The sequence below is a fragment of the Stegastes partitus genome, unplaced genomic scaffold (assembly GCF_000690725.1).
Source record: "Stegastes partitus isolate 25-593 unplaced genomic scaffold, Stegastes_partitus-1.0.2 Scaffold379, whole genome shotgun sequence".
NCBI lineage: Eukaryota > Metazoa > Chordata > Actinopteri > Pomacentridae > Stegastes > Stegastes partitus.
The window spans coordinates 444,846-468,856 of record NW_007578110.1 but is presented as its reverse complement, the minus strand read 5'-3'; the positions used below and the strand labels follow the sequence as shown (position 1 = coordinate 468,856).

General features: G+C 40.6%; 1 protein-coding gene across 1 annotated transcript in view; it reads right to left on the bottom strand.

Moving 5' to 3' along the window:
- The window catches only part of LOC103359516 (breast carcinoma-amplified sequence 3-like), a gene marked incomplete at its 3' end in the record, with an annotated part of 140,185 nt that overhangs the window by 25,034 nt on the left and 91,140 nt on the right, over positions 1–24,011 (bottom strand). Inside the window, exon 16 of the mRNA XM_008284889.1 lies at positions 4,237–4,387. Coding sequence (XP_008283111.1) covers positions 4,237–4,387 — 151 coding nt within the window. The remainder of the gene's footprint in view (positions 1–4,236; positions 4,388–24,011) is intronic.

The following is a 24,011-nucleotide window of genomic DNA, read 5'->3' as shown; positions in this document are numbered from 1 at the left end:
AGCATATGATATCACCCCCCACTCTAGGGGCAAAACCTGCTGCCTCACTCCGTGTGTGTGTTTGCGTGTGTGCATGCGTGTACGTGTTGGTGCGGTGTATTGGTGCAGCCGTGTGCATGCAGGAGAAGGCTGCACAGCTCCATGTCCTGATGCATTAATACTGACGCCTCCTCTGGACTGAATGGTCGGATGAAGGAGTGCTGAGGCGCTCCACTCGGCTTTGATAACGCTGTTGGAGGTGTTTCACATGGAAAACTTGCACAATTTCTCATTCAGTGAAACGGATTAAGGACAAGGCTGGCAATATTTTAGATTGTTCATATTGATAAAAGAGCGCCATTGTTGTTCATAAACTATTAAATCATATCAGGGCGGCTGTGGCTCAGGTGGTAGAGTGGTTGTTCTCTGATCGCAAGGTTGGTGGTTCCATCTCCGGCCCCTTCACAGTCGAAGTGTCCTTGGGCAAGACACTGAACCTGAAGTTGCTCCTAATGGCAGGCAGCACCTTGCATGTCAGCTCTGTTGCCATTGGTGTATGAATGTGTGTGTCAATGGGTGAATGAGAAAACATTGTGAAGCGCTTTGAGTACTACTGAGGTAGGAAAGCGCGTACAAGTGCAGGCCATTTATCATCAGCCAGAATACTGCATCATGCGGTATGTTCCTCACTGCATGTATTTGTCGCTTTATGCCCTTCAGCTGGACCTGGGAGATGAAACGATAGCCTTATGTACTGTTGATATCAACAGCAATAAGAAAACACAGGATAACAGAACACAAAATTTCACAGAATGTTCGTTTCATATAACTTCATGTAAACCCCCATGAGAGCACACAGTGGAAACGCAAAGTTTGGTTGCATGAACAGACTTCAAGTGTGCTCTCTCCCTGTCTCACAACAGCCTACCAAATCCTTTGATAATGCAGTTCTATCTTCTTTTGTAGCATCGTTTTTATCTCTACATGTATGTGAGATGGGCTTTGTTGTGAAAATACACCCGTGATCCTCTATCCTCCACCACAGCAACGCAAGTCCAGCGGCCTGCTCTGACAGATGACGGACTTGACTCACATCTGTCCCCTCCATGCATCTCCAGGTTTTACTTGATTTCTTTATTTAATGTGTATGAATGTAAAACCATTCCTTTATCCGTATTTATTTTTATTTCTGTGTTTTCCATCATTGTGTTAGCATTAACACTGTTACCTGTGTTCCTTCACAAATAGACTTCAGTGTTCTTTATTACATGCAAGTAGTGATACATTATTTTTAGCTGCATCGCACAGCCAGATCTTTAAGTCTCATTTTGTTCATTTTTCTTTTATTGGTATGATCATTTTGGAGACTGTAGTTTGTGTCGAGGCAGAGGGGCACTGAATCTGTATCCTTTGAGGTGTGTTTAATATCTGGTCTGGCCACACGGATTTAAAAGGGTTGGACAAAAGATTAGAATTTGTTGCCAAAAACACAATAACCCCCGCGTTGCATAACCAGTTTTCACCACTACCTGATCTGACAGCAGCATCTACTGACTAATTCCCATCAATTGACTATGATTTGGTGTGTTTCACTGTAATGAAGGCTTTTACATTCACTGAACAAAACGGTCTGACAGTGTTCCAGGACTTTTTGAGGGGATATTCTCTGGCTACTCTCCTAGCTACTGATATATTCTATGCTTCAGTTCTGTTCTGAATGAACAGAAACAAGCCAACCCAAAATCAATGAACAGAAAAAGCAAAGAAGAATCCGATGCGACTACTGACCGCGGTGTGTCTGTAGTCATTAAACATTGATCATACTGTTCCTGATATTAGTCAAATTTTTTTCAACATGTTTTTCAAATATATAATCAACATTCTGTAGAATTCTGTATTCTGTAATCTTATATTTTATCATCAGAAAAGTACCATGCTGGCAGTCGTACTGAAAACACCTCTATTTCAGAGCACTAACTAGACTAAGTGACAAAAAATATCTTGGAAGTGTGACAATACAAGAAAAAGCAAAAAAGAAATAAACAAATGAAAGTGCCTATTACTGCTGAACAGCAAAGAAGTAGAAGAACAGACAGAACAGACAACTTACTCCCAAAGAAAGACAGAAAAAATCACTGCAGCAACGTGTGATTAACATGTTAAAAATAAACAGCTGACAAATCAACAAAAAAAAAACTAATAGCAATTATTTTCTAGTAAGGAATAAAGACAAGAAAAAAATACTACTAGCAAAAGATGTGACACATCAAAACAGAAGAGACAGAAGAGAACACCCAGGTGGAAATATCTTTCAGAAAACTAAAAAAAATAAATAAAATAAAATAAAAAATTATTTGAAAGCCCTCTTTTTATATTTTTTAAAGGCCCTAAATTAAACCCACCCGCCCTTCGTATAATTTTAAATATCACAACTGCAAAACCAAATGCAAACCACTAGTACCAGGACATCATCATAATCATCCCAATGCAGGACACCACAGTAGGCCACATGCAATAATCATTTTTACAAAACAAATGACTTTGCAGGTCATCTTAATGATTTGGAAAATGGCCTGATGTTGTTTATGTTGACCGCAGGCTCAGGTCTCTATTTTCATCCTCAAAGCTCACTTATCAAATATCACGGGGAAATAAATCCCTCGCCGTCTGTTTGAACCATTATAGCATTTCCCATTCAAACAGGGCATGAAAATTACATTTAAATGAAAATATTAAAATGGGCCCATATTTGTGGAGCCACCTGTACTGTATGTAAATGCACTTAGCAAAGGCCTGTAGTTGTTGATGGTCTTAAAACTACATAATTTCAATGCGTGGCAAAGATCCAGATGCAAAAAAAAAAAAGGACAGAGGTGCATGAGAGCAGAGCTGTTTTACTTTCACAACTGCACTTGTTTATACACCCAAAGCTATCGGGATTAAACTGCTTTAAATACAGCTTGGGTGCCATTTAGAATTGTTAGCAGGGTTTTATTTATTTTCTTGCAGTGCGGGATGTTTTTTCTGCCTTCCAAATAGCCCACAGAATGAGTTCGCATGTGCGCTGTGCTTCATTACCCTATGCAAAAAAAATGGTGGCCTGAGACAAAAGAAGTCCATGAGCATCAGCTGGATGTGTGAGAGGAAAGGCTCTGGCCTACACAGGGCTACTGCTGACACAATACAGTGTTTTTACAACGTGATTAATGGGAAGAGACAGCAGATCGCGGGCCGAAGTTAAAAACGTAATACAGCGTGATATAAATTTTCCTCGACAATGGCCAAATTGTAAATTTAGTAGAGGTTGTGAGGCTGCCAATAATCCTTTTACACTCGAGCCCCCTGGAGACAGAATATTTTGAAGGTTTTAGTTATGTACTCTGTGGTGAATTGGAGCTGGGATATTTTTTTTGCCCTAAAGACAGTTCATTGTGAAAATGATTATAGTGACCAGTGAAAGTGTAGATTGAAATATATATATATGTATACACACTGTGTTTGTGTGTGCGTCGTTTCTACATGCTATTTTTTTTTTTACAAATCTAAATCCCCTGCTCTATCTAGATTCTGTAAAACTTACAACCACGAAGCCAGGAGTGACTCAGGTGTAGACTCAGCAGTCGTGTGACAAGAATTCAGGGGTAAACATTGCACTGTTCTTACACTGAGCAGATAGCAGACGAATACAGAAACTAATTAAAATGTCAGTAGTTAGCTATCTATGGTATTCAGATATTTCCCCTTCCAGGAACAGCCGTACAATTGGTAACACCTGTGAACACTGGAAAAAATGCTGCAGTCTACATGCTGATTTCATTTTTTTTTTCCTTTTTCCAATCTTTCTAAATAAAAAATCAATGAAATTTAACTTTCGTTTTTATTACTTGTTTTTATGATCAATGACATTATAACTGTGTGAAACGCCCAGAGACTGTTTAAAGTTCAGAGGGTTAATAAACACAATGTCACATCTGCTTAAAACTGTATTATAGTGTGCAATAAACTATTCTTTTATAAATACATAAAACATAAATGCCAATACGGAGGTTTAAATAAAGTGTAAAGTAATCTATTTATGACTGTACGGCACTAAAGGAGGACGACAAAGAAAACCACTCCTGCAGCAAGTTATGGATTCTGTGATAATGAGGCAGTGGGATCATTTTATACTGTAGCTGTAAAACATATGTGCTTCATAAACTGCAGTTCCCGTGGAGAAGGTTTATGTGTGTGTGTGTGTGTGTGTGTGATACCTACCCGGTGCGTTTGGTGATGGTCCCCAGGGTCATGGGCTGTTTGATCTGAGCCAGAGGCAGCACCACAGTGAGGCTGGGCAGCGGGGTGAGCCGCGGGTTCCCCATGTTGTTGTTGGTGAAGTTGTTGTATGAATCCTGGCTGCTCAGTTTGGCTGGAAAAAAAAAAAAAACAACACAGAGACACATATTTATTAAAAGTGTTTCTAGTGAATAGAACTGGATGTTCCCTGGATAGCAAGGCCAGAGAAAACTTCTTTTCATGGATTTCTGGAGCAGCACAAAATAGAAAAATACGTCAGTCAAAGAGCCATTTCAGGTAATGGTAGCAGGACACGAGGAATCACATTGTGAATGTTGGTACAACCTTTAATACATAATTCATTTTTTCAGTGGTTGCTTTTTCAGTTCAGCGCTCTTTACAGATGCTAATTCCCGACATTACTCACTTGGAATTAAACGAAAAATGCCATCTGACATTCACTTCAAATTGCATGCTGGACCACCAGAAGACCTTGCTTAAAAAGCTGCACCTTTCTCTGAATATTGTAATGCTTTTTTTTTTTTTAAAGCGAATCACCACCTCCCACTCCTCACACACACAAATGCACAACCCCGGGTTCAAGGCCTCCTGTGGAATGATTGGAAATAACCAGCTCAAGATGCTACATTACAAAGACTCTGCTTCTAGTGCCTGGCAGTCTGTTAATCAAGGCCAATCAACAGGCCCTACACACGGCCGCAACACACACATGCACACACATATGGGCAAACACATAAACACGCCCACAAAGACAGATGATCCAGAGAAACACATCTCATCTCACACAGGCCACGGAGCTCCAGCCAAACATAATCAGGGCATGTCAAAGGGCTTCTTAAAGGCCTAATGACCTTAACCAGCTACATCAGGCGGAGAGAGGCTGCTAGTTCACTTACTATTTAACTTAACATGCCTACAGCTTACTGGCAGCATTATTTGTTTTATAAGTCAGGCACAGTTAATCTCTAGTAGGAAAGAAAGCAGGATTTTTGTTGCTTAAGTGCGCTTTTTTATTTTCTCTAACCATTTTTTAGCTGGTCAATTCATTCGGGATCAAGGAAATTTGATACAACAATTTCAACCCCAGACTGGTTTGTTCTGGGAATGTTAAATTTCCACAACCATACTGACCATCCCATGCTCAAAGTTAACCATGACAGGTCATTTTCATGCTTTTTATTCTTAGGTTTAGTGACCAATCATTAATCATTAATTAGTTTCTGCAAGCACACAGTGTTTTGTTGTCTAGCTGCAGCTTCCTGGGTTAAATACAGTCTTTCACACTCAAGCAAATTAAATGTATTTTGTACGACAGGAGTGGTGAGTCCAGTGTTTGAATGATGAAGCACCAACACCTTCGCTGAGAGACATTTTTCACTGTCTGTTTGAATTCCATGACCACAGCAAGTTGTGATCTCCAGTGTGATGGAATTTTCTCACCTGCTGCATGATGACTTTGAGATAATCACTTAGGCTTTATTTGGCCAGCTATGTGATGTGGAGTACAATATCTCTAGCTCTGCTTCAATACATATATTTTTTCAAAGCTGCGTTAAAGTTACATTTACCTCTATTACACAGAAGTGGAGGCACAAATGTCTGGAAACCTCTACACCTGGACAAATAAAAGCCAAACTATCCGCACGACTACGTACCGCTAACGGTAAGTGTAACGTTTCGTTTTTGTAATTTAGGCAAGGCGATCTGCTCGTACAATGAGGAAAAGACACAATCACATATTAACAGTTGCACAGAGAGATTAAACTTTTAGAAATGTGGATTATCAAACAAATATGTTTGTAATCCTGTGACAATAGCTACAACAAAAAAAAACTGTATCCTGCTGATTCACTGAGCAACCCAAGGAAAATTCCAAGTTCAAGTGCTTTCAAAAGAAATAAAGAGCAAACCTGTGGGTACACCACAATACACTCTGAATGTTTTCCTTGTTCCATTTGTTGCCTTAATAGATGAGTGACAGCCACGTAACATAAAGGAATGAAAAGGAGGGAGGGGGGACACGGAGACAAAGAAAACAAGGCGGACATCAAAGGTTACAATAAAGGTAGAGGAGCAGAGTGCCTTGTCATTATTTAGAAGGAGCGATCAAGAGGAGGCTGAATGCGAGCGGAAAGGGACCGCTGAGTGTTTTGGTCCAGTCTTTTAGATCATTAACGTGTAGCTCTGAGTTTCATTAGTCCTGCCAAAGCTCTGCTTTGTGGTCCTCCAAAGGCCTGTCTTCTAGACCTCCGCCGGCCAACAATGCTGCGTGACCTTCGCAGGGGGAGAGGAGACCATTACACAAACCTGTCCTTCATTTCCCTCTGCTCCTCTCTGGGTCAGACTAACAGAGGCCTGTACCAGGGCAGCTCCTGAAAGCCCTTCACATTTCAAAACACCCCCAGAGCTGGGCAGCCACCTTTTGTGTTGGAGGGAGGGAGGGGGAGGGATGACAAAAAAAAAAAAAAAAGAATCTGTACAGGAAGCTGCCTGAAAAGCCATAATGGTGCTTCAGCTAAGAGGGGAGTGGAGGGCAAGGAGTAGGGGTGGGGGTGTCGCTGAATTTAGCATCCTTCTCCAACACAGACCTTTTACTTTTGCCCAACTACATTATTCGTCATCAGCCCCCACCCTTAAAAAAAACGATTGAAGAACAGGTGTAGCCAGTGGGGTGATGATCGCTGTTGACCAAAGCGTCATGACGTGCTGTCACTCAAGGCCAAGGGGTCCCAAACTGTCATAACCCCCCCAGACAGCGAAGACAAGTTAGTGCGGAACGTGTAGGAGATCACGCACTAGCAGAAGACGATACGTGAAAAGGCCACTTGGACGGCTGAGAGACAGACAGGCTGAGGGGGGTGAGCAGGAGGGCTGCAGACAGAATGACATAAAGCATGAGAGGAGAGAGGGACTTTCATCAAGGGAAGCTTTAGGTTCTACAAACCAAATCATGACTTACAGGATAGTGATATAAATTTCAAGTAGTAGTGTCGAATATAAAATGCAATGAGTACAATTAAAAGTGATCCAAAACAGAACAAAAGAAAGGAAATGGCTAAAAATTCCTTGCTCTCCCTGTCAGATTTGCTTTCTCATAAATTGTAATACACAGATTTTAAAGGTCAGAAGAGACATGCCACCTGTGCTTTATCTTCTTTTAGTGTTATTCTGTCAAACAAATCGCTCAATGATAAGTTAGGAATAGAAACAGACACGGAAAAATGGTGTTTGGATAATTAAGTGGCAAAGCGATGTTTAAAATGCCGGCAGGTTTGAAAGGTATGTTATCTTTAATATATATAGTCAAAATTACACAATTTCTCAGAGCCAGAAACCATTACTTGTGATGTGAAGCTCTATTAGAAAACTATCCACATCTAAAGTAAAAAAAAAAAAAAAACTTTCTTCTCCATGTTTTCTAAAAATTTGCAGAAAATGATCCATTTATATCAGATTTTGCAAAAAGCAAAGATATCTCCAACTGAGGAGACATGACTGACTCAGCTGTGACCAACAGTCATGTGACAAAAAAGCAGAGCTGTTCCATTTTATAAGCAAAAATGCCTAATCCCTTTGTTTAATTTACACACCAAATAATCAAAGAAATTACCCTTACTTTATTTTTTCTTTTTCATGGCATTAAAACTTTGTTACACTGGACAAAACAAGCTGAAGCTCCGTGTCCTTCCAGCCCACAGTGAGTAACAATGTGACAGGAGCTGAAAACCCCCAGAAACTGCCTGTTGGACAGAAAAATAAAAGATGATACTTAATCTATAAATTGCTATGTTTTTAAACCCATGACCTTCTTGTGCTGTACGCCTTAAAGAACATTAAATCACACAAACAAGGAAAAGACTATTTTCTTAAAATATGCAGCATAAAATGCAAGTGAAGAACAATTTCTGGTCGCGACAATAATCTTCACAGTTGTTTGTTTTACCTTTAAATTTAATAGAATCGGAAAGCTGCAGAAACATGCATGAAGTGTATTATATACCCTGTCTTGTTTTTCTCTCTTGTTTTATTGTGTTTTCAACGTTTCCCTGCGCTCACGTCCTTTTTTTTAAATGCATAATTAATCATGCTCACGTCTGGTGCCATGGAAAGTGTGGCCCTGTCTGCTCTTGACAATGCAAGCATGTGAAACTGGACGTCTTTGCTGTTATTTTCATAGACCAAGTGGTGGAGCAGACATATGCAAACAACTGATTAAGGGTGTGTCTACATCCACCTATGGTAAACAGTGGGAGTGGAAATCAGGCCTGAGCACAGCTGCATGATTTGACAAAGATGGAAGAAATGTATAAAACTGAATATGAAAAGACTGAGTAAACACACTTTTTATGTTTGCGTGTACGCCGGCTTTCATTCCCAGAATGGATGTAGAATTAATGATTTCAGCTACACATTTAGATTTACTGATTGCTGTCAGGTCGAAAGCAAAGATTCACCGAAAGCCACAGAGCACACAATCTAGTTTGAATAGCAATATGGTTCTGCCATCTTTACCACCACCAGCAGCTGTTATTTCTACCATCATTAGAGCAGTTGCCGGTACAACCATCAGTACTACCACAGCTTCAAACTACTATTCTTATCTCTAACTAATAATGGAGCTCTGCTTTCATCACTACTATGACATGTAACTCTATAAACCTGTTGCATGTTCTTAACAACAGGCGAGCTATCAAAGCATTATTTATAAAAACTAAAAGTGAAAGATATCTGTGCAGAAAAAGGGCAGACAGAGGAGCCAGGAAAGGCTGACCAAGGCTAGAGAGAGAGAGGCAGACAGATGAGAAGCGTCTGGCAGACAGACAGGTCTAGATGGAGGCCATGATTTGATTAATGACCGGAGCATGATGTGCCCAAGCACTGATACATGACATCCCCATGGAAAGAAGATCCATCAATGCAAATCCAGCTCTGTCGCCATCGTCCAGAGAGAAACTCTGACCCCGCCAAAAAGTCACACCAAACACCTGACCCTCGCCTTTCTTTCTCCCCTAATCCAACCATCCATCCAGCTCTCCTCCATCCATCCCTCCCTGTCTCAACAGCATTTGCATTCTCTTCTCGCGTTAAGCCTCTCTCTCTATCCTTCGCGCTGTTTCTCTCTCCTCAGCCTCCCCGTGTCACGCTATCTCATGTTTCTCTCCCCTCTTTTAATACCCTATTTGCATCCAATACAAGCAGGTGGCTCCCAACGAGGAGCCGATGTGCGAAAGGACAAGCTCTGAAGACTGTGCGTCCACGTAAACACTGTGTCTTATTTGAATGGTTCTGCCAGGGAGAGTGTTTCAGTCGCAGGGGGGGGAAAAAAAAATAAATAAAAAGCAAGCTGGACTGAAGGGGAACTGGGATGGGGAGTGTTGGGAGGCAGCAGGTTAGGCAGGTGACATATTGAGTGATGCTCTGGGAGTTAGGAGAGACCTTGGATCTGAGGATGATATTGCAGCTGTGAGATGGAGGGGTAGAGAAATAGAAGGAGGCGGTGTGCGGAAGAAAGCTACAACGTCCCAGCGGGGGAATACTTTTATGTTTTTGTCTAGGCTTTTTGCTTTGAAGATATTTTTGGACAGAAGCTGATTTTTTTTTTTTTTTTTTTTGCTCACTTCCCATTTTCATGGCCAAAAAGATAAAAAAAAAAAAGTCTGTCTTAATGTAAATGGCAGTTGTTTCAGCGTGTAATAAAAACCTCGCAGCGGCCAAGCAAGTGTTCCACAGAACCGAACTCTCATCAGGGTGCAAAACCTCTTCAGTGGTATTTGGATCGTAAATCACAATCAGCTACTGAAGCTGTTGTTAGGGATTAACAGCTGGGTGAGGCAAGTTTCATCACAGGGTTTCATAAACAAACATACCAACAAGAATATACACGCTCAAACTGGATTTGTGCTTAATCCCGCAGAATGTAAGAACCGCCAGCTTTCAACATGCTGAGGAAAGTTCTTTTACGGTGGAATGAGTTTTCTGCTCGTTTGGTTCGGTAGACGGAATTCCGATACATACCGTCCAGTTTATGTTATTTATTGCAACAATACGGCGCAATAGGTCAACCAAGATACACCCCGTTGATGGTCTAGTGACTGGAAGCTGACAAATGCCTACACATCAGCGAAGAAGTCCTCAGTTGTGATGTTTATTTTGGACTGGTCACACTTTGAACATAAAAAGGTTCAATTCATGGTTATTTTTAAATGACCAATGTAGACTATAAAAGTCAACAACGCATGTGCAATAGGTATGCATTTGTCTGATTGTAGACATTTCCCCTCATATCAAACACAGAAAAACACACAGGGTTCCGGTGGATGATTTTGAAAGGCTGTGACTGTGCACTGTTATAGGATAAAGTACATACAGCTTAGTCCTAACATTTTAGGGCAGTATTTCTGGAGGATTTAGAACTTCCTACTGAGTTTTGGGCAAGTTGATGGAAAGCATGTTCAAATCAAAAGTTCCACCTACTTCAATTACAACTCTTTAAATAATGGATTTTAAAGGTGTGGATGATGGAGAATCTCCTTGTACCGTCTCTCCCAATAAAAATCATTTGTTTTAAGCTCCATTTGCTTTCCTGGCACATGTGCAGTCGACACGCTTGCAGTGTGGACAATCCGTGCAGCCACAAATCTTGGGCTGCACGCAGACTTCTCCAGACCCACACAGACTTGGGGTAGATGACGAAATTTACATCAAGCGTACCCTTGCAAGCTGTTGCAGACATGTGGACGCAGGAAGCATGAATCGGCCTTCGTAGACCGTCCATGTCGACACAGTAGAAGGTGGAGTGAAAAGATGGGCATCGAGACCTGAGATATGAGGATAACAATGCACAGTTTTACCACAGCCTTACATTTCTTTTTTTTAAAATGATGAATGCTACAAATTGACAAATGGGAAACGAGGACTTAGAGAAAAGCTTACACCCGGCATATTTTGGACCTCTAACACAACATTTAAATGTCTAACAAAGGCCCAATGGCTGAATAATTCAGACTACAGCAGCACAACGTATGAGCGTTATTATCTACATATGTAGATAAGAACTAAATTACACGCATCACTTTATTATCATTTTACACAGCGTTTATTTTCAGTCTTTTGTCCACCTGCTTCGTACCACACTGCTGCCGTAGCGCCGTTGTAGCTGTTTCTTTAATGCTGTGGGTGTATCAGGTCATTTATTCATTTAGGCAAATCAATGAGCAGACATGCTTTATGGAGATGTTTTTTTTTTTTTTTTTAGTTTGTGTGTTTTTTACATAACTTTTGCATTTGTATCAGGTACATGCATGTGTCATGGATTTGATTTATTGAATTAACCTCAAACAGACGCGATAATTATTTACAGGGATTTTTTTTAGAATAGAATAGAATAGAATAGAATGCCTTTATTGTCACTATACACATGTACAATGAGATTGAGAGCAGCTCCTTCAGTGCCATATATAATAAAGTACAAAATAAAGAGCAAAAAAAAAAGAAAAATAGAAGAGATTTAAGTATAAAAAATAAGATAAGTTATATATACAGTATACAGTATAGGTCATATGTACCTTTTCAGAACTTTTATCCTGCTACGTATCACAATAATATATTTTGTTCTTGTTGTTGGTGTTTTTATCCATCTGTGCAGCTTAAAGCTTACACGTGAGCAAACAGGAATCTAATGTTGATTCCAACTTCTTCTTATTTTGGATACCATAAAAATTAATATATAACAGCTGCTCTATAATCCAGTAAATGATGACACTGATAAATGTCATTAGGGTTGATGGCACTCGAGAAAAACATGTGCCTCATGCTCACAATGCTCATTCTTTAAGTCACAAAGGCCATCTGCGAAACAAATTCTAATACGCATCACTTGTAAACCTACGGAGAACCGAAGACGACGCTTCGCATCCTTACTTTTCAGCTTTTCACAGATGTTCTCCAGCAGTTCTGCCAACGCAACAACTTTTTTAAAATTCTGGAACATTAATGCAGAGAAAACGCTGACGTTTGATTGCTGAGAACCATTACTTTTACTTTACTGATGGATGCAGCCAAAAATGTCTGAAAAGTGCTTCTTTTTCTTTTTCTTTTTTTGTAAGTTGATCAGATGTGAACAGGTGAGGCCGCTGTGTGGTTTTCTGGCCCTACACCTTCCCTGGCTCTTACAGCAGCAACTCCACTGGCATATTTAAAAGATCATAAATGTGCTGTTGGCTTTAAATTTGGGGTGATTTTACTCATTTTATCAGCACTGTGTTTTAATGTTTTATTGCATTATAATGAGGGTAATTATGTTTCTTTTTTCCCCCCTTTACGGCACATTTTAATCTTAATTTTTGCATGAAAGTTGCATACAAATAAATCTTTTATAACAACAATTTCTATTATTATTATTATTATGATTATTGTTGGTACTGAAACATGATTATATTGGCACCAATATTTTAAAAAAACAAGGCCCTTAAGGTGGTTCTTTCATAACCGACAGATATCGGCACACCTTGTATCAGTCTTTCCAAACATTCTACCGTTCATTCCTTGATAGTCCAAGTTTCCCAGACATGTTAAAGAAGGGAGGGATTAAAGCAAGGGAGAAGAAGAAGAAGAAGAAGAATGAAGGGGAGGAGGGGGCTAGTCTCTCTGAGCAGGAGGAGAAAGCTGCTCTACCATCCCAATTCCCTAAAGTATCATTATTAAAACACTCACTTTCACAGGAGGAGGAAAGAGAGGGAGAGAGAAAAAAAACAGAAGGGAGGAGAAGAAAGACAGAGAAATGGGCTGCAGGGAGGGCTAAAAAGGGTCGAACACAAAGGGGAGGGAGAGAAAAAAGAAGGAGCGGGGATCCCCCACTGGACAGAGTAAAAACAAATTAAAAGAGCCCTTATAAAACACAGATGCTGCAAAGAAAATAAACTTCACAAGATTTACTGTTTTGCAAAGGAATCGGAAGACTGGTGGAAAAGCCATCAGGACTTTTTTTGTTTCGCCTCCCGCTTCCTTTTTACTTTCTCTCTCTCAGGTAACGCCGCAGCGCAGGGATCTATCTCCTCGGTTTTCCCTTTCCACCCCTCTCTTTTCTCTTTGTACAGCGATCTTGCTTGTCTGCTATTTTCAGTCAGAGTTAAGAGTCGAGGTCAGGCCGGCCTGTGTGAAAATGGCTTCCTGCCCGGTCTCCCGCTCCCAAACCGCAAGCTAACGGGGAGCTTTTATTAACGGCCCTATTTGGGAACATTTTTTGAACGTTTTGTATTTTTACTGACGTTTCTCATGTCAGGGAACTTAAAAAAACAGACGGTCGACAACATCATTAAAGGGGGGGGAAAAAAAAAAAACTTCCCAGGACAAGATTTTTCTAATTTTGTCATAAAACTTAAGAGCTAAAAAAAAAAAGAAAAAAAAGGAAAGGAAAGTGAGACTTTTAGTGTCTAACATGCTGTATATGGCAAAAGAGCAGTTTGGTCAGAGCTCGGAGCGGTCTGTGCTGTAATGAAGAAGAAAAAAGCAGCAGGCGAAAAGGGAAAAGAAAAAAAAAACGACAGCAATACAGGAGCGGAACGTGTCTACATCTAAGAACACACTCACGCATGTCTAACAAACAACAATCAGGTGAAAGGAACGCACGGAAACATTAAAAACACACACTTGTACGCACACACACACACACACACACAAACAGCACCCTGAAATCAGATCTACAAGTTTACAGCATGTCAGTATTTACAAGGCTTCATCAGACAGGACTGAGTCGCCAGCAAGAAGAGCTGGGAGGGGGTCAGACAGCTCCACTGGATCAAATGACACCCACACTCCAACCATATGTGTGTGTGTACGAGTGTTTACAAGTGCGTGTGTGTGTGTGTGTGTAGTCATCATCTGATTTGGGTCAAGGAGCTAGTACCTCACGGTAAAGAGGGACGGGTTATGGCCAATGATTGGATGTTTGGAAAGCAGGAGAGGGGTTGGGGGGTGTGTGTGTGTGCACATATACAGCACACACACACTTATAAAGCAATTTAGAGGGAGCAGGAGAGGGATGCTTTCTGTGTTCTCTACTGTTCTTTTCACCCATCGAACGAACGTGAACAACAATGTAAATCTAAACAGGATTCGCCGTGAGAGACTGAAATCGCACTCAAAAAGGAAAAAGACGAAGCGAACAAAAACAAAAAAAAAAAGTCTCATGAGTAAACTGATTTGCTGATGTGGATGATGAAAAGAGTGTATTAGTTTATGGTGTGACCTGTGAGGTTAAAATATGGGCTGATGGTAGGAGAGTCCTGTTCTATACAACAGGACTGGACTGACACAGTATTCTGATCACAAAATGGAACGGACACATCTGCAAACAGTTTATTTACATTTGCATTGATCACTATGAGATATATACGGTTCACATTTATGGTTCACATATGTCTGTGCATTATAGCATTTTATACATTAATATATATATGTGTGTGTGTGTGTGTGTGTGTCCATATCTTAAACACAATAATTATTTTTAACTAACTGATAGGTGCTGATAATTGATACCCAATATATATGTAAATGTGTTCATCTTCAGAAAAACTATTAAATTCTCAGGAAAAAGGACACAACACACTAAAACTCATCCTACTGATTTAACATTAATTTTAGTCATTTCAAAGTGGATATTGCAGAACACTTTCGTGACCTAAATAATTAAAGATCAGCCCGTGTCTCACCGTTGTGTGAATATTAGAGAGTGTGTGTGTGGTATTTTGAATTATTTCAGGTCCAACAGGTGTCTAAGAACACCGCACAAAATGTGGTAACTATAAAAAAAAAAAAGTGCATTTCCACATTGTAATCTTCTTTATGAGGTACAACAGCGATGCCAAAGGAAATGATACAGATGAAAGTAAAGTCATTTTCTTCCACTGCTACACAACGTAATAAACTATCCTGCGTGTGAAAAAATATTTTCAACAATGGCGACTACGGATTGTATTTTTATCTCACTCAGAAAGGAGACCTTTGTAAATTAAACGTGATCAAGAACAGATCGGAGCGTGCTTGAAGCTAAATGAGAAGAAGTCGGCCTCCCCCAGTCAGAGAGGAGATTGGCTGCATCCGTCGCTCTGTCTGGCTCTAAATGCCTCTCCTTTTATAACCCAGTGGTCCGAAGGAGAGGAAACAATAAGAGAGGCAGAGAGGAGATAATGAGACGTCTGTGCTGCTGTCACAGCCGCCCCGTAGCAGCCGACTTTCTGAGCTCCTGGATTAAAAGTCAAACTGAAACGTTCGACGTTTCCTTTACGATCACACAACTCCCACAGAGGCTTGTATTCTGTTAATTATTTTCTCGCAGCTCCTCATCACCGTCCTCCTTCCTCCACCACCCACTGTATTCAAAACACAAACCGTGGATACACATCTGACTGAATTTCTCCATTTAAAAATGACCTGATCTAATGCTGATTGATTGACTTTGCAGTTGCATTCAGCAGTGGCAGAATCTCCTGTTTAGAAAAGCTGGGAACAACTGGCGGGCCGGTTTGATGCTGAGTTTAGCAGGCACAGTTTTGACATTTCAGTCTAAATAAACACAGTCAAAAACACTTAGACATGATACCAGTCAACACGGAATTTAAGAGCAAAGACAGACGGAGTTTCTTTTCAGGTTCAAAGACACGTTTGTTTTAAAAGGAGACAATACGGAGGATATGTATGCAGTCAAATATTACTTGCTTTAATTTTTTTTGATAGCACACACTAAGATAATTAGCTAGAATTGATTAAGTACAGAAAAAGAATCAGTTTTATTTCAAACTATCCCATCTATTTATGAGCAATCGTTTGTCAGACATCATAAATGTGACTTTTTATTGTTTGTGTCACAACATTTCACAGACACACTGGTCACGCAGGCTTGTTAACATTTTACTATCTTGCGAGGATAAACATGGAGGGAAAATTTTATTCTGCTTATGGACGTACTTGTACTTAGATTTAAGTGCTGGCTTCACACATAGTAAATAGATTAGCAGGGGTCCAGAACAAAATGTAGAAAATATGGTTAATATATTCAGTATATATAGTTTAAATATTTAGGCTAGATGACTTGTCATCACACCCCTTGTGCCCCGTAAGACAAACTTTAAGCTTCAGGAACACAAAAAAAGTAGAAGTGAAATTAGAGATAAACAACAGAAAAAGCATAAAGAAGATCCACATGCTGCTGCAGAACAAAAGCGGGATATAAAACCTATTGATTCTTCGACAATAGGAGGCTTTAGCTTTTCAGAGCATGCACTTTTCACATGGTAGGCAATAAGCTGGAAGCCACAAGTGCCGCCTGTGTGTAATGGCAAGCCAGCTTTATTTCTTTATCTCTACCTTACAATTTTGCAAATCAAATAATGATGAGTGCAGCGGCAAGCACCCGGTGATAAGAGGGTTTAGTGGTTGTGGAGATTGAGTTATTAGGGTTCGTATAAAAAGGACAGAGGTCTCTGGCGGAGCTCGAACGCTGGCCAAGATACATATTCCTCACACTGTGTATTTTTGGTCGCTTTAAAAGCCTTAAAAGTACAGGGGAAGGCTAATTTTCAGGGTAAACAGCTTGTTCGATTGCTGTGTGGTTTTGCGCTGAGCTCTCCGTTTATTGACTCAAGCCGAGCTGGGCTCTGGCTCCTCTGCCGACCACAGGGAAGCAGGGAAGCCTGCCGATGCAGCCTACAACAAACACAAGCCGCTAACACTAGCTTACCTTTGATGGCACACAACTGTTAAATCAAATGTACTGAGTAATGTACAAAGCCTAATCCTCTGACTAGATGGCAGGTTGAGAGAAAAATGCTTTTAAAAGAACATCTGCTCCTTTTAGAAAGCCATTTGCCATTTGCCATTTCCTGCTGACAAGTAATTTGTCGGTTAAATTATTAAGATATATACAGTAGGATTTAAATGTGATGCTGGATTCTGTGTCCAATAAAATACATGAATTATGACAACGCGTGCTGCTCAGAAAAAAAATAAAATCTTTACTTTCATTTTTTATTTTTGAAAATTTAACACAGAAAAAAGGCATGCTCTTCCTCTTCCATCTTCTAAACACGATTTTAAAAAAGGAAAGAAAAAGATTAGAGCTAAGAGGTCTTTACATTCACCAGGAAAGTGTTCAGACTGCCTCTTTAAAAAAGCACAAACTCCAAAGGAGGGCTCTAAGTTGTTTTAGCTGGAGGAAGTGACCATTCATAAAAAAAAAAAAAAAAAAGCCGGAGAAATTACCCCGCTTTTTCTCTGTTGTTAGATTTGTATCAAGGCAAAACCCTCGCAGCAACAACTCAAGCTTTACAAGTCTTTTCCTCTCTGCCGCTCTCTGTGTGTGGAGTGCGGCCTGCCTGCTCTGCTCCTCCCTCTGCAGACTGCAGGCAATCCTGACCACACAGCGCCACACAGAGGCCGACGTCTGTACTGAAGCACAAGACCTGCAAGCATGAAGAACTCCAGAGCTTTAGCTTGTGACTGTAAACTATGTTAATAACAAGCGCTTTCTTGGAAAACAATATTTTAGCATATTCAGATAACTACTTTATATTTCATTATCTCATGTTTTCCAAATTCCTGGGCTCTCCTGTCTGTTTGTAACTTTCAGCTGAGACACACAATCACAATACAAATGTTTCAGTATAAATAAAAAAAAGAAGTGATGACGCTTATGTTACTGTTAAAATGTCAGTAATACATGTCAGGGTTGAGTGTCAGAAAGTGCATGGTTGTGTTTTTGTGTGTGCACAGATGCATGGAAGACACAGAAGACCGAAATCTACCATTTAAACATGAAGAGATCTAGTCTTAACAGTAGAGCAATTACTTCTTTTGTTTTCTTTTGTGTGTTTGGGTTTTGATTTATAGATGTGGAGATGTAAAACATGCATGTGTATCAGGTCATATATTCATATACATGGTGATCCACTGAGGTCGGATGGGTGTCAGTAAAAAGCATTGCTTAACATGTACGGCCCATTTACGTGAGGTTGGTAGAAAAGCAAAAAAAAAAGCAAAAAAAAAAAGTTCAAATTAAAAAATAAAAATAAAAATGCACACATGTGGGCCAGTGGTGGCTTTACAAATGCTGGTTAGCTCAGTCTCAGGCTGGCCACTGATCCAAGGCAGACAGCTCATCATGATGACTAAAATCTGGACAAGCAATCTATCTCACTGGTTCATGCAGTTTACACATTTCTGAAATGAACATTGTAACCTGCTCTGCTAAACCCATCTACTATCTACGGAGCTGTTGGGGTGAAACTTTCTACATTTTGTGTTTGTTCTGTGCAACTGTTTAATCTACAGTAACCATACTGTCAAAAACAGGGTCACCGCGAGGCCGTGTACATACGTGTCACACACCAGCGGCTATGAGGTAATGTTTCCTTGGCATCGACCTCTGCAGAGCATTGGTGTTTTTCACCACAGGACGATGACTGACGAAAGGGACTGCTGGGGGAGGGGGGGGAGGGCGAGATAAAACAAAAGTTCAAACCCAAATAAGCAAGCCGTCAGCCTCTAATAGCAGAAAGGAAGTGTCCCTTTATCAACAAGTGAATTAACAGTTTCCCGTCACACCTTGTTTTTTGCCTCCCCCTCTCTTTCTGAACCAGCGCCAGGGCCCAGATGGCCCCGTGATCGGACCACCAGGGCTTCTGCTTGGTGAGGAAACAAATCTGTTGCACTGACTAATAGCCCTGTGTTGATGTTTAATGGTTAGGAAGTGTATCACTAGCGGTGTGTATACACACGAAAGGCACTCATGCGTGTTAAAAAATGCACACCGAGTCATAGCTGTCATAAAAGTGTGGCGGAGAACACAAAAGTGGCAATATTTAACAGTACTCCATGCTCAAAGTAGAAAAACGGACCTCTAATCAGTAGATATGAAGCTCATCTCTACCTACAGCGCTAAAACGCAAAGTACAACACAAAGTAATAGCAACCCCGACCACTGTTTTTAGATTACTATGATGATGAAGTTGGTTTTAAAGCGCTGAAAACCTCTCTTGTACACTGCACACTGCTGTATTGGATCTGAAAAACATCTGAATAATAAAACGTCTACAGTGGCTGCCATATGCCTGGTATAGCCTCAATAACCTCTGCCCTGTGCAGAGAAGCTGCACTTACTAATCTAGCCTTGCATGAGTTGGGCCGCAGACAAACCGCACTTTACAGCGTGGGACGCTCACATTATGGGTCATCACCTCAAATGACAATACATTGATCACACAGAGGAAAGGCTTTAGAAAAAAAAACGGGGGTAGAGAAAATGTACTGTACACAGGGACATAAATAGTCATTCCAGATTTTAACAGTGACAAGAAGACGGCCAATTGCAGCCTCTATTTTTAGGTGTGCCGGCGGCCTGGGCTGGCAGCTTTGAGAAGGATGTGTACTTTTCTACAGTTCCTTCCCAAAAATCAACGCTGTCCTCGCTGGCGACAATCACAGAGCAGCTGTTGTGGCTAGGTGGCCCGGCCCCGACTTGCCTCACCCTGCTGCTCTCTGCCAGCCTAAGAAAACCGCCTCCACTGCCCAAAATTCACACCCGCTTCACAAAAACAGGCGGAAGGCAGACACAAAAGCAAATGTGACTCAATGTGTTTGCATCCGGTGAAAATTGCGCAAATTATGGAGTTTTTTATCAACGCTGGTGGCAGCAGCGGCAGTGGTGGAGGGGGCCGACTTTCTAAATTTACATGTGGCAGGATGCCTCGGAGCCGATTTATCTTCAAAATAACAGACACGCGGAGATCTACACGACCTTATGCCACAGAGATCTCACTGGTGAACTGATAATGACCTGCTGCAATATGCACTTCTTGGTACTTTTGCACCATATAAATATATGCTGGCCCTTGAGGGTGAGGATTAACTTGTTTTGGCACAAGAGCTTGTCTGACAAATCTAATTTATCACCAAACGCACAACACCCAGAGCAGCCCCCAAAATGCACTGTACTGTATTTAAAATTGCATAGTTTAGAAATCTGCTGCCGTGACAATGGCAATAAACAAGACTGTGCTACAGAAAAAAAAAAGGCAATTCAATTAATTTATATGAATTCTATTTTCGAGCACAATTTGCATTTGATTATTCTACTCGTTTAAAACAAATGCTCTGGATTTTTCATTCAATCTAAATACAAGCATGCTTTACAGAGGTCTTGGAACCACAGTCTGGTTGTACGTAGCGATGGCCTCTATTGTGAGCGTCTGATGTGATCGCAGTCTACAGGCACAGACATATTGTATCTCACTTTATAGAATAGAAGAAGGGTCAGCGCACCATACTAAACATTAAAAAGTGGCAGACGCCGCTATCTGAAGGAGGTTAGAGCACTATAAGTACCACGTACATCACACAGTAAGGGGCTGGATGTTATAGTTTTCAGAAAATGAGCTAGTGTGGAATAGATTAACAGCTGGACAAAAGCAGTGTGAAACCTGACATCAATTTCCTGTGGATTTTAATATAAACTAAGTTACGAAAACCTTCCATTTCCTCAAAAAAAAAAGATGCTGACCGGCTCCTTTTTATGTATTTCACCACAAAAAAATGATCAGTGCTGTGGATCGTTAGGTATCACTGTGAGGACTAATTGTTGACAGGTGGCCCTAATGCTCCCCTTTGAAACAAAAGTGTGATTTACGAGCGCGCTCCCCGAGACCCCGGCTTTCAGCGCTGCTACTACAAACTTATCTTTCTCTCCTTGTGTCTGTCGCCCTCCCCCTCCTTTATTCCCCTGCTCTATCTCTCCTTCATTTTTCTCAATTGCACCTCATTACTTTGCTCACTCACTTTCACCTCCTACCCCACTTTGATGTTTCTGTCCCTCTCTGTCTCTCATCGCAGTGGAGCGGTGACTCTCCAAAGTCAGACATCCTTTTAATGTTTGATGGCCTATTTTTCACAGTGCGGAGGAATGTGTGTGTGTACGCTGGTACAGGGGTTACAGAGGGGTTCGGGTCTAGACAAAGAAGACAGGAAGGAGAAAGGAAGCAAGGGCGCCGTCTTTCAGAGTGTGTGTGTGTGTGTGTGTGTTAGTGTGATTGTGTGTGTGTGTGTCTGAGGCTTGGGGTGCAGGGTGAGTTCTGGGGCAAGCAGATAGCAATATGACTTGACCCTGAGCCCCCCAACCCAGCATCTTCTGTCACATATGAGGACTTGCAGGGTGCAAGTTTAACAGAGTGGAGCCTGGGAGCAGCTTGAAGGAAATTAAGCATAACTATATATGACTAGATATAAATCAGGTTTTCTATCTGTTGTGTCTTTTTGAACTTATATTTGTGTGATTTTATCACAATGTACTGCAAATATGTAACAGAAAATTAAACAGAGGAGAAAGTGTTTGTTTCGTGTTTAGTCTGTTTAGAATTAAAAACCTGCTAACTTAAGGTCATACCGATACAAAAATTCTCTAAATTCAATATTAGCAGTCCTGATTACCCACAATGCATCACTGCAGTGTTGCTAAAGAGACGATTAATCTGCACAACAAAGTCAAAGATCAGTACCCACATATTTGGACAAAACTGACCAGAATCTGACTTTTTAATGTCTGTAAAATTACTATAATTGTACTCTATTATGTATTTATTTTTTAAATACTGTGAATAATAATAACAACAACAAGAAGGGCGTAAAAAATAATCCACTGTGCTCAACTAGCACAGCTGGATAAGGCTGATCTGTCACTGCTAGCCTTAGCTAAAGCAAATGTTTGACTATTTCCAACCCTCGGACTCAAAGAAGGCCTGTCTGAAACATACACACATTCACTTATTTAGCAAAAAAGAAAACATACACAGACCCAAGACACTGAGCAGCACAAAAAGAAGTTAAGTATCCTGATTAAATAAAATATTAAACTTGTGACCAAAATTTTACCAGACTGAAGTCTTGGTCAACAAAAATTAAGCAGATCCATGATAATGTCTGTGTCTGATGATTGACATATTTCATCTCAGTACAGTATTTGGACAGTAATGGGAAAATATCGACACTTATATAGAGCCTTTAAATCCTAGCTAGCTTCTACAAAGCCATCCATTCATCCATTCATCCATTCATCCATTCATCCATTCACACACTCATACACAAATGGGTGCTCACCCATCATGGAGCAACTTGGGGGTCAGTGTGTCTTGATCGATATAACCTTTCGATTAGTGGACAACTCACTCTACCACCTGAGCCCGGCCCCCCACATAAATAGTACATTCTCATGTCGACTAACTCCACCTTTAAGTCTTAGTTGTTGTAATAAAATTGTTGTAAAACCAAGTTTAAAAAATCCAGTGGAATGTCAGTGTTGGGATAATACAGTGAACTAATGTACCTCATCAATGCTTTAAACCCAATAAAAGCATGAAGCTGTCAGACGGGCAGAGGAGTCTAAACAGTTAGCTAAACTGAATGGATTAATAGTGAAAACAGATGTTTCATATTGACAGTTTAATTGTGTGAGAAAAGTATTGTCATCATAGCCACTGTGTTCAGTAACATTCAGTGAAAACAGGATGAAGGCATTTGAGTCCATCTGACATGGCAGTGTGCATACATCAGACACAAAAAAGGCCAGAATCACTGGTTTAACACGATAAGATGGAAGAGAATTTACAGGTTCCCACTAACGCTTGAGACTGATAGCATTGACAAGACTAAATCCCAAATGTCAAATCTCAAAAAATGTTGCGTTTCAACACCAAGCTTGGAGGAAATTTAGGGGAAAAACCAACTAAAATCAGAGGGCAAACACTACAGTCCAATATTTTCCCTCTTCAGAAAAGCCACTTCTTGGTTCTATAGATATATACAGTTTTTTGGAAACCGGTCTGAACACCAGCTAAGCTATACTTTAAATTAATCTCCCGTGGAGTACGTTGCACAGCTGCTTCCATGACCTTTATTTTACATGTCAATGACTTTCCGTGACACTCCCATTCCTAAAATGGTTCTTTTGTCCTGAGCTGTTTTGAAGGTTAAGTGAGCCGGTTTCCACTCCAGTATGCAGAAAACAATCTCATGAAAGGAGCGTACAGAAGAAGCTGTAAATTACGTTGCACTATATTATGTAAAATTACCCAGTGGTCAGTTCCCAGTCATCCAGTTCTCTGAAGTGTTTATCATCTTTCAGCCGAGCCAGGACACCTATCAAAGCTCAGGGATATTCCTGGAAGTCCATGAGTATTGAGAATTGGGATATTTTATATGGAGTAACACCTCTGGGGTCAAACAGCTGACACAAAGTGTGTGTTTATCAATGTGTATCAGCTAGGGACACACAAACAGTGTGAGCAGCCTGCAGTTGTGTTTGACAAACAGGGGAGACAAGGTTGTGTCGGACAGAAGGGAGTCCCTTGAAAAGAGCTACTGAGATGACCGGTCGCTGCTAACACACACACACACACACACACACACACACACACATACACACACACACTCAACTGTAGTAATCTCTAGCCTGAAGTAACTACTACCATAAAAGTTGCTTTAAAAAAACAAACAAAAAAAACATTTACTGTGAGGTTGTTGCAGGTAAAGAGATATTCACTGAGATCAAAAAAGATCTTAAAAGAAAGTGACAACTGCACTTACAGTCAACATGTGGACACACACATGCCTCTAAATGATTTCTAACATTGCTCCCTGTGTGTTGTAAGTGGCCACATTTCTTAGTGTGAGATATGGAACTACTCAAATGGGTA